The 12,319-nt window shown below is 34.3% G+C and overlaps 1 protein-coding gene across 2 annotated transcripts; it reads left to right on the top strand.

The window, feature by feature from the left end:
- Positions 1-1,094: 1,094 nt before the first annotated feature.
- LOC128207784 (tubulin--tyrosine ligase-like) lies at positions 1,095-12,131 on the top strand. Of its 2 annotated transcripts, none has more exons than XM_052910907.1 (9): positions 1,095-1,139; positions 2,879-3,089; positions 3,371-3,449; positions 3,713-3,945; positions 4,402-4,534; positions 5,240-5,440; positions 7,593-7,686; positions 8,369-8,487; positions 9,700-12,131. In XM_052910907.1, the coding sequence occupies exons 2-9, from the start codon at positions 2,921-2,923 to the stop codon at positions 9,806-9,808; spliced, it is 1,137 nt and encodes a 378-aa protein (XP_052766867.1). In that variant the 5' UTR covers positions 1,095-1,139; positions 2,879-2,920; the 3' UTR covers positions 9,809-12,131. The 2 variants fall into 2 exon arrangements, with proteins under 2 accessions (XP_052766867.1, XP_052766868.1); XM_052910908.1 differs by having other exon boundaries at positions 1,105-1,122.
- The last annotated feature ends 188 nt before the right edge of the window (positions 12,132-12,319 follow it).

Genomic DNA, 12,319 nt, shown 5'->3' on the forward strand with positions numbered 1-12,319 from the left:
GAAGCAGGGCCATATTCACTAACATATTGAGTCTGAGTTTGTGACTCGGGCTCAGTAAACTGAACTTTTAAATCCTTCAAAATATCTGTATTACAGCTAATATTGACAAAAGATGTGTGCCTGATTGTACATTTTTACATCAAAAATAAAGTTATGTTTTTCTGAGTCTGAGTGTTAAACTCAGATTCAGGACATTAGCGAAATGCGGTCCAATCTGTCAGTTGGTTGGTCGGTAGACCAATCTTTGTCTGATTGATAACTAGAGAATGCTTTGGCCTTGGGTTCTCAAACTTGGTAGGGAGGTTGGTCATGACCAGCAGATGATTATTAACTAAAATGCTTTGCTTGAATGTTGCAAGATATTAGCCATTGTTGTATTACTATAAACATATTGGTTACCACTTCAATAATTTTATTGACCTTTTATTATAAGCAGCTATCTGTATATCTGTATAACTTGCATTGCCCATACTCTTAACCTTAAATTTTACGTATTCACCATGTCAGGAGGACGAATGGATGTATTATTGGAAACTTTAAGTCATCAACTCATTTAACAACCTCAAATAACCCCACAGACATTTTGCTCCGAAATGACTGAATTAATGACTAATTTGCTGCCATTAAAGGGACATACGTACATTAAACACCTACAAATTATTTATTAAAAAATCTGATAAAGTATGGATAATCTTAAACCATGTTATAGGTTGTCGTTGCATTGGTGGATCCATGAGCTCAAACTTAGTTCACTTCTTCAGGATTTCTGTTCCCATTCTTTTTTTTTAATTTATAAATTTAAAATCAATGATGCTTGAGTTAAATATTTTGGTGCTAACTTGATATCCCAGGATCCTATGTCTTAAGTAAATATGAGTTTTACATTGTGTTATCAATACACAATTTAAGTTCCCATGTTTACATTAAAATTACATTGGGTCATATCCCCTTCTAACGGTGGGCCGAAATTTGGGCACTGGTAATTTGGTGTCATGCAGGATGAGCCTGGAAGTAAACGTGCATCCGTCAAAACAGCCAATCAAAACATGTGACACAAAATTGGACAAATCGGAATATTGATGACAGAATCGCTTTGGCAAAGTTGTCAACATGGACGTCAATGTAAACAAATTGCAATCGTAAGAAACATATTTAGGGATTTTGATTTCAATTAGTCGTGACAACGATGAGTCATGTTTTTAGATGAACCTGGTTAAGATTTATTACAAGTTGAAAGGGCTATAAGCAAAATAAATACATGTCCGTTCGTGCATGAAAGATGATCAAGATCATAGACTCATAAGACTGTCACCCACCACTGTCACCCAGATTTTTTTAAGTCATATATAATTTATTATTATTATTATTTAACATATTGAGGATCAGTGTGTATTGAATTATACAGAATGGAAACAAACCACATATTACCTCTATGGGAGGAAAAGTGCTTCTGTTGTGGGGCTTGAAATTACCCCATGAATGTCAAACTCAAACACTAGTCCAAATAATTGTACGTTTACAGATTTTTTACGTTTTTTGATATGGCAAATCCCTCACATACAAATTGTTTAGTATCAAAAATGGGTAGTTATTCCGATCGGGATTCCTGGTTAAAGCATTTAACATCTAAAAAATATCATAAAAACAAGAAATATTACCAGATTAAGTTATTTTATATCAGTTATATACATAAAAATGTTGTATCCTACCAATAATTATGAGTTTGACGTGTTTTTTTCATTTCTTGCTGTCAAAACATAGCGATATATACATGAAGGGCACCTGCAAGGCTTCAGGGCACAATTTTTAAACAATCAAAACATTTTGGCCATGGCCGAGTTGTTACGATTGTATTTACGAGGTCTACCTCGAAGCTTATCGGAGGTGGCCGAGTTATTACGATTGGGTCGAGTTGTTCCGCTTGGCATAATTGTTGTCTGTGTCAGTCAACTTTTGTTTTATTGGAATTTTAATGCATTAAATGCTTGTTTTGTGCAAAATAACTTTTCACTTACATGGTAAAATATGAATATAAACCTTTATGATTAATTTAAACCATAAAATACTTCACTTAATACAATTTCAATATTTTTCAAAACACCCCCGGTTTTTGCACAAACCCGTTTAGACGTTAGGGATTGGAAGAATCCAGTATAACACGTCTATAATTTTAGACTAACTCAAACACTTGCACAGTGCTTTACCAAATGAGCTAACTTGGTAGCAGGTCTTTACCGTTCTAGCTGTTAGATTTTGGCTCATTGAAACTGACAAAAAAAGTTTTTAACAGTAAAGTTACATATAGCTAAGAAAACTGCAATTGTGAAGGTAATATAATTATAATGAGACAAGTATATTATGAACTATTAACATGATCAGCATTGCGATTGTTGATTTATTAACGTACAATTATATAGTTTTGTCTTAAGTAAGTTTGATATCGCTGGATATATAGCTTTTCTGAGTGCTTGATGTATATTTATCACAAACAGTCCAGCCTCACATGACTTCCCTATTAAGTATTAAACTTTAAGGCAGTTTTAGTCACCAGTAAAGTAAAGATGGGCGTCTGGTTTGGGGCTCAAAAGCAAAACAGCCAGAACACTAGCATGGCACTCTGCCAAGTGTTCTTACTGGGTGGCTGGTTTTTACCAACACATGCTACATAACAATCATTAATTATTTATAGGGTGAAGGGACATATTATGACACATTACATGACTAGGAAATTAACTGATTTTATCAGCAAAATAACAGTTTTCCTGGAACTTTTTATTTATTACATAATTCAACATACATTGTTCATGGAAATGATGAACATGAAATGTGAAAACGTAAGCATTCAGACAATGTTTTTATTTATTTTGTTTATTCTTAGGGAGAGTATTTGATGCAATTTCCTTCAAGCATCAGCTAAGGAATGGAGCAGTATGGTTTCATCCGCAGAGATACTGGCAGTTCTGTGTATAAGGCAGCATCTAGGTACTTGTTAGAAGCACGGAAACATGATTGGAAGAAACTACCAGCTAATACTTCATCATTTCATCTCATGTTTGGAGAAAGAAACAAACTGCCATTTGGAAGGCTTGGTAAATATATTTATGTTTGCACTGTAAGGGGACATTTTTGTTAAGTGTTGAATAGTGCAACATAATGCTTTCAGAGAAGATTTAAAATGAAATTCTTATTGGTCCCCAGTGTAACAGGACACTGTATGCATCACATTTTAAGACTTTTATATCTTTAAAACTCATGCACAATTTTAGTTAAATCTCTTCGTAACAAAATTGTTAGTAAACTTATTCTTTCATTTTCAAAGCATTTAAATTTTATGTGAAAATGCTCTGATGATGTTGTTATCATTCCAAAGGACATGATCCTGGCAGAAAAAATCTAGTCAACTACTACAGAGGGTCAGATATTTTGTGCAGGAAAACAGCTCTAGTGAAGTAAGTTTTAGAGGTATATTTCTGACAAAGTAACACAGATTTATATTGGTAGTAATATAACTTTTATATCTTTTTGAATTTACTTTTCTATGAAATCTGTCTTGTAAATGCATTTGAAGAAAACTTTTGCAGCAATATTCAACTCATTAGTACAAGAACATTCAGTAACAATCCATTGCAATTCATCCATTGGTTCAAATTTAAGTTATTTTATTCCAATCTTAAATCTTTTATTTTTGAAATGGTTTTATATATTACTGCAGGGTTTTCAAAGAATACTGCAGCTTAGTCAAGTACAGCTACCCAAAGTGGCTCCCACAGTCTTTCCGTATTTTGCCGAAGAATATAAAGCAGACAAGTATACGCAATTCTTCAACGACACTGATGAAAGAGAAGCCAGATGATCGTGATGAGCTTCTTGCGACAAATGTCAGTCTGACACAGGAGGAAGGGAGCAGTGTAGCGTGGATTGCAAAGGTCACAGCTGGAGCGAAGGGCAAGGATATTTGGCAATCTGACTAGAGCACTCTTGCATACAAATTCAAAAGTAACAAATTTAGCATTGGCCGACTAAATATTTTGTCCACAAGATGTCCTCATGGTCTCACTGAAATATTTAATTGTCATGGGGTCTCTGGAAATGAGGCTTATCATGCAGCAGAATTGAAACATAGTTATAACTATTTAGGAGCCAAGATTGATATTTCTCAATAAAATTGAACCTATTATAATTCATATTGATATACAAGTGTGACCGTCCATGCATCCTGTCAAGTTTGTTCTTTTTGTGTGTTTTTTTCAAATACTAATCATGATAAGACTGTGTGCCGCATGTATGTCAGATGTCAAGTTCACACTTGACCACAATGGTGGTCAAAATTAATAATAAATTTCCAGTTATCTTGTTTCAATATCATGGTAAAAATCTTTAATTTGAATTATTTTTTTAAAGGTGATGGTATAAAGATATCTGATGATGTCCACACGCTGCTGGAATATGTGGACCAGCAAGAGAAAGCTTTCGTCATTCAGCGCTACATCAGGAACCCACTGCTTCTACAAGGGAAGAGGAAGTTTGACATCAGGTACCTTTTTATATATTATAAAATGTCTAAAATTAGCCTATGTGCAGGCTAAGAAATTTGAGTTGCCTTTGTGAAGAAAGTGTTTTGGTTGAATTCAATAAGGTTCCTGAAAACAAGTGTACAGTATTGTTAATGAGGATAAGGTTTTTGAAAACATAAATATGAAATGGCAGTATTTTTTTCTTTTTTGCTCTATGTTATAGATTATTTAATTTTCTATTCAGATAAACATAGGTAATACTCAATACCTGCTGGTAGCATATATTATATTTGTCAAATCACCTGTTGTCCATTTTTTTAATAGACATGACTGCAACAACTTCATCAGTATTGTAAATTATGTTTAGGGAGCTTAGACTGAATAACAATAGGGCATTGCTTGTGATGAGAAATATGTTATTAAAAGTAATATAAATTTGTCAAAGTAAAAAATCAATACAATGACCCTAACCAAAAGATTGTTGAAATATTAGCATTATTTGAAGCTCATCTGCTTTTTGAAGAAAAAAGTTGAAGCATTGTCATTGACATTTTAAAAACACTCCCAATACACATGTTACAAGAGATAATATGCACATGTTAAGTGAAACCATAAGACTGGCTTTAATAACTGTTGAGTTATACTGGTTCCCTTTTCTAACTGCAGAAAAAACAGACAGATGTTGGAATTTGCTTCAAAGGTATTATCATGATTGTTTTATTTAGGTGCTGGGTTTTGCTAGATGCCTGGTATAATGTGTACCTGTTCCGTGAGGGTGTCATGCGCACATCCTCAGAGCCTTACGACCCTGTCGACCTTACCAAGGTCACCAGTCACCTGACGAATCACTGCCTTCAGAAGGACATGTCGGAAAACTTTGGCAGGTTTGAGGACGGCAATGAGATGTTCTTTGAAGAGTTTAACAGGTGATTTGTAGTAGAAGAAGTACATCGTGTAAATTCTGATAAAGCAGGCTAATAATTTTTCAATGTTTCATACCAGATGCGTACCTTATATTGAATAAAACATATTTATGCCCCCTTTTGAAAAAAGTGGGGTATATTGTTTTGCACATGTCGGTCGGTCGGTCGGTCGGTCTGTCTGTCTGTCGGTCGGTCGGTCGGTCGGTCGGTCGGAATACCAAATGGTTTCCGATCAATAACTTGAGAACGCTTTGACCGAGGGACCTCATACTTGGTATGTGTATTGGTCATCACCAGCAGATGAACCCTATTGATTTTGAGGTCAGTGGGTCAAAGGTCAAGGTCAGTGTGACCTTTACATGAAAAACGGTTTCCGATCAATAACTTGAGAACGCTTTGACCCAGGGACCTCATACTTGGTAGGTGTATTGGTCATGACCAGCAGATGAACCCTATTGATTTTGAGGTCAGTGGGTCAAAGGTCAAGGTCAGTGTGACCTTAACATGAAAAACGGTTTCCGATCAATAACTTGAGAACGCTTTGACCCAGGGACCTCATACTAGGTAGGCTTATTGGTCATGACCAGCAGATGAACCCTATTGATTTTGAGGTCAGTGGGTCAAAGGTCAAGGTCAGTGTGACCTTTACATGAAAAACGGTTTCCGATCAATAACTTGAGAACGCTTTGACCCAGGAACCTCATACTTGGTAGGTGTATTGGTCATGACCAGCAGATGAACCCTATTGATTTTGAGGTCAAAGGTCAAGGTCAGTGTGACCTTAACATGAAAAACGGTTTCCGATCAATAACTTGAGAACGCTTTGACCCAGGGACCTCATACTAGGTAGGCTTATTGGTCATGACCAGCAGATGAACCCTATTGATTTTGAGGTCAGTGGGTCAAAGGTCAAGGTCAGTGTGACCTTAACATGAAAAACGGTTTCCGATCAATAACTTGAGAACGCTTTGACCCAGGGACCTCATACTAGGTAGGCTTATTGGTCATGACCAGCAGATGAACCCTATTGATTTTGAGGTCAGTGGGTCAAAGGTCAAGGTCAGTGTGACTGTAAGCTGAAAAAAGGTTTTCTGATTGTTGCACATGTCGGTCGGTCTGTTGGAAGACCAAAGCTTGTCCGAGTGATAACTCAACAATTCCCGGACCTATGGTCATCAAACTTGACATGAAGATTAGGTATGACCAGTAGATGACCTGCCTCATATGCATCCAATGACAAATCAGCTGTCATTTCAGTCCATGCATATTTCATTCAATTGTCCAAATATTTCTGGCAACTTGGCGCTCAGGGGGCATAATGTTTGACAAACATCTCTTGTTTGACTTTTGTTTTGAAGACTCCCTAACAGACGAGCACTCATAAAACATCTTAAATCATTTCCTAACTGATGTCATTTTCTTATGTTAGGTATCTCACTGGTCATATGATATACTATAATAACTGAATAATATCTGTACTACTTTATTTTCATTGATTATTATTTAATATGCTTTTATGTAAACACTTTAACATTTCTTTAAATATTTAGGGGTTAAACTTAAGTTCTGAAATGACTTTAATAAGTATTTTTGTGAATACGCCCTCCATGGTATAAACAGTGTCTTCTAATTCATCAAGTTCACATACCATATGAGAACATACATACTTGATATCCATTATCTTATGTTTTCCAAAAGTGTACTTTACAGATAATATATTACAGATTGCCACTAGAAACTGGACAAGTGTTCATAATGTATGAGTAAGGCAAATATAAATAAATTGCTAGATTTTCATCCAAATTTATTTTTAAATTGGGGCGGGCGGTAAAATTCTTTTTTGAAATTTTTCTTAGATGATTGTTCACCGTGCTTTTTGATGAACCAAGAACACCATTGTAATAATTTCTCCTTTTTTACATATGAATGTTTACATCGACAACAGCTGGTATGAATAAACGCTGTTCCTGAACAGAACAGAAGCGATCATAAAATACAGATTCAACATTTTTACATGAGTCAATAAAATTGAAGGCGCTGCAGACAATAAGAGCAGGGCAGGGATGAAAATCTAGCAATTAAATAACAGTTGACTAAGGTTGAATATTTTTAAGTACCCTGGTATATAATCATGGCTCAAGGTTGACCTTTTCAGGTTCTTGATGGAGCAACATGGTACAAGCTTGGAGGCTTCCATTCTACCACAGATAAAGGACATCGTCAAAAAATGTTTCCATATTGTAAAGGAGGTATGTATGTACATATACACCAGAACTCATCATTTGGTACAGTTATATGCTAATATGTTAAATCACAGTAGTGTTATGGGAATTAACTCCTGCTTGGATGTCATATGGTCTGTAAACATTTGAACTAAAATATTTATTTTTTTCTTCAGATTTATCAAAGGGGTCACTCTAACTTATAACTGATATTTAAGCATTTCAAGATTTTCTGACATTGTTAAACTGCAACAATTCATAGGTATTTGATGCTAGACAGTGGCAGAAAAAATACAGTTAAAAAGTAGTTTAGTTTTAGTGGGGTGTGAACCCACACCAGTAATGTCAATATTTTTTTGGAAAACAAACGCCTAACCCACAAAGCTACCAAGACTTTGACAAAGGTGGTAGATATTTTGACCTCCTAACAATACATTGATAACATTACGTGATAATGACAATCAACCAATCATGCAACAATAAAGCTGTAATTAAGTGATTAGTAGCGTTGTTAACATTGATGAAAATTTTGGTCTTTAAAGACGATATTTCAGCAACTATCAAAATTTGCTGAAGGGTTCTGGCTTTTGGTATTATTTCATTCATAATGTTTTGCCACACTTTATTTATAAGAAAGAAAGTGCATTTTACAAAAAATATGAGCAAGTCCTTTTAATATACATGTACAAGCATTGTTCTTCTCTCGCAGAAGATCAACACAAACGGCCTCGGGTATGTGTGTTTCCAGCTGTTTGGGTTTGACTTCCTGGTGGACGACAATATGAAGGTCTGGCTGGTGGAGATTAATGGTGCCCCGGCCTGTGCTCAGTGAGTTAACTATATTGCAAACTGTATTGTATTTTGTTTATGGGTCTTGTTACTAGATGAATTCCTTTAATATGAAACTACCACACATACCATGATTGAGTGCGTCTAATGCTATTTTAAATGAGCCAACCTTTTGTTATAGAGTTTTATATGTTACATTTATGCAAATTCAATTCAATGACAAAATTTAAAGATTTAAAAATGGTTTTTACTACTTAAACAATACTGTACACATATATATAAACAATTCGTGATCTGACTGATATTTTAAGTGCAAAACATAACCTTTTAATAATAATTTTTGTTTGTCTGCATTATAAAGAAAAAAGTATATGTAATGTCATCTGTAGTTTCAATATTCAACTTAATTTGTTAATCTTATGGTCAAACATCATTCACTCTATTGGTCAGTTATTCAGATAACAAGCAATCCGATTAGCTTCATCGTTCTTAGATTCAATTAAGACTTGTATTGATATATATATATATACCTGTCCATATCCTTGGTTCCATGGTGGCCCTTGACGTTATGTGAAATTTTAAATGTTAGCAATGAGTTAAAAGACGTTAAAGATATTCACATGAAATTTGGTTCATGCTCACATGTTAAAAATGACTTCTGCCTGGATTTAATATTTTTCTAAAAAAAAATAAAAAATCTATAATTAGGAGCCTGCTTCCTCACCTGTTCCAAAGTGTCATACAAAAGGCCTTAGAACCAGTTTGCATGTTACCCCAATATTTGCCACGTCCCATTGTCTTAACTCCCATAGATAATATTGTTGAGATATCTGTGACCTGCCACCTCACATGGTCTGCTGTATCATACAGCAGCTGTAGACCATTTCCCCCACAATATCCTGATTTTAATATCCCAGTCCCATCAATTATAAAAAATCATTTTGAAATATTAGGGACATTTTTCCTCACATGGTCCGAACTTACGAAGTATCGTGCACACAGCCATAGACCAGTTTTCCTGTGAAATCCTGATGTTTGCCTGTCTCTTTGTCAAAAAACCCCACGTACATAAACTTCCCATCGATTATAGAAAATTACTTTGTAATTCAGGGACTTGCTACCTTACCTGGTTCGAAGTATCGTGCACACAACGGTATTCCATTTTCCCCATAATTCTCTGATGAATGCCACGTCTCATTGTCTTAACCACATATTTCCCATGGGTTATTGATAATCATTTTGAATATTCAGGGACCTGCTACCTCACATGGTCCGAAGTATCGTGCACACAGCCATCGACCCTGTTTTCCCGCCGTCCATGCCAAGAGAAGGAGATACATGGTTCACGAAGATCTCATAATAACTGCATTATATTGACGCTTTTGTAGAAACTATTTTTACCACTTAGTTTATCTACTTGCTTGCCATTAGAGGAAGAAATACTGCAATAAGAATTTGTGATTTTCAAGATTTAAACATTTTACAGCATTTTACAGAGGTTTAATTGATTAGATTGTCGTTGATATTTAGCTTTCGCACATTCCATGTAAATTTTGATGTAAGTATTTAAATGGAGCTTATTCAAGTATTTTAACACCTTAGGTGAATGCATTTCCTTGAATTGCATTTATATTCTGATGAATGCAACATCTTTGGAATACATCTTAAAGTTCTAAAACAATGCTTGTGGTTGGTCAAATGACATTTTTTCTTATGTTAATTGTATGCGATATATTTATGAAAAAAGTGGCATCATTGATGCAGCAGCTGTTTAAACAGCTGAATAATTACTATGTTCAGTTTTATTGGAAGCATTTCTTTTAGATGTGTATTCAAATTATCCATAGAAAATTGGCAAAAATGATTTTAAACTATGAATATTTTAGAATTTCTGTACAACTGTGTATGAAAATATTTGCTCAGTTAACAGACTGTGAGTGAATCTTGCATTGACCAATTGTTTCATATGCCAATGAACCAAAATATTAAAACATTGAAACCTTACATTAAAGCATTCGGAACTCCTCGGCCATTTTTTTCAAAAACAACCTCGGATGTATTAGGACGGTTTACATACTCGAAAAGTGGTACGTTTAAGTCTGCTGCAAGTAGATCGCGTAGTAATTTTATTTAGCAGTTAAACTGTGTGACTTAACTCTTGGGATTCTTAATTATGTTTGCAATAATACAATTCAATGGCAATCAATTTCGACTTAGATCAATAAATACAACTCTAAAACACTACATTTAATTTATGATATAATTCAAAATTTTACGAACTACTTCAACTGATGTACCTGCATACATCCGAGGTTGTTTTTAAAAAAAATGGCCGAGGAGTTCCGAATGACATTAAAGATAACACCAGCTGATGGTAAACGAACTCATAAGCTCTCAATTTCCCACAGAGTTCCATAACCCAGGATACACTTTATAGCCCCAGTTATTGATATTTAATGACTACCTACTTTAAAAATATTATCCCCAAAGTATTAGCAATGTGCCATTTAGAAACCTGTGTATTGACATTATTTTTTTTCATTAAAACAACACCACAACAATATCAATGTGCAAGTCAGAAATCTCTGCTTACTCAGTCAATTAAAAAGAAGATGGCAGCTTTATACAAAATTTCTTTATTTTATATATTGTAAATTGTTGCAATATTTCATATAAATTTAAGGTCATTGTATGTTGCTTGTAAATTATTAAAAGGTGAGCTGTATGTACTGTTTTTACCAGGTTTTCATTGAAACCAGGTTTTTAAAAAGAGAAAGTTGTTGGGCTGACATCCAAACGGGCATCAGACCGGCTGTTTTAACTTTTCCGTGATTGCTTGGAGCTAGCATTGAAAAGCTTGTCTTTATTTTCGTAATCGAATTCTAGTTTCGTTGTATCGCGGTTTCAATTTAACAATATCCACATTCCGACAAAATATATGAAGACAATTTCAAATCAAACGACGTAACATTTCAGTGATAAGTTGACATTTACATGTTTAGTTTCGTAATCGAAATCGAGTTAAGCGTATTGCGGTTTGGCGTTTAGCGTTAGCCACATAGCGGTTTGGCATTAAGCATTAGACACATAGCGGTTTGCAACATCGTGAAACATGGAAAACATAATGTAAATAACGATATAGCACTTTATAACAACGAATTAAACAATACATGAATGGAATGTATTGTAAGAGATTACTAATAAAGCATTTAAATGTTAACACATTGCCAATTTCATTTTTGACACAAATACCGCTCCATACTTACACCTTGCAGTAAATTTTGGTGTTAGTTCAAATAAGATAAAGATCATGGCCATTGTAAGAATTGAGATTTGCAAAACTTTGATGTGTCTAAATTTCTCAATGCCCATATTGAAAACCTGGTTACAATGTACTTCGAATTGTGGCTTTTCTAGCTTGTTTGCATTTATAGCACACTTATTTCCACACTTATTTTCGAACCTTTTATAATATCAAAGAGTTAGAAAATGTATGTGTTTTATGGAGTATTGAATTATCTATTTATTTTCTTGTTTTGATATAGTAAATATATTAAGATTTGATGCATTTGGTGTCTGTGATATTTAATATGTAATTTTATTTTGTTATTTTTTATTCGTTTACATGCAATGTTAGTTGTTACACATGTACTGTAATCTTTTATGTTTTTGTACATTAAATGTTTTTAACACAAGCTGTTTTCTTAAAAGTTCTATTTCAATTCTTTCTACTATACAGACTGATACAAGCAGCAAAATTTAGTTTGTGTATTTCCAACGACTTTACTATTGCTACACTGCATTTGCCTAAACTTATGTTTTTAAAGACCTCATAGCCTAGATATTGTTGAAATTTGAAAACCACTTTGAG

This window comes from Mya arenaria, chromosome 11, assembly GCF_026914265.1.
Source record: "Mya arenaria isolate MELC-2E11 chromosome 11, ASM2691426v1".
Lineage (NCBI taxonomy): Eukaryota > Metazoa > Mollusca > Bivalvia > Myida > Myidae > Mya > Mya arenaria.

Excerpts from the sequence above, each read along its gene's own strand:
- LOC128207784 (XM_052910907.1), top strand. The coding sequence starts at position 2,921 with ATGGAGCAGTATGGTTTCATCCGCAGAGATACTGGCAGTTCTGTGTAT. Across the intron at positions 4,535-5,239 it reads AAGAGGAAGTTTGACATCAG|GTGCTGGGTTTTGCTAGATG; the intron begins GTACCTTTTTAT and ends TGTTTTATTTAG. Across the intron at positions 7,687-8,368 it reads GTTTCCATATTGTAAAGGAG|AAGATCAACACAAACGGCCT; the intron begins GTATGTATGTAC and ends CTTCTCTCGCAG.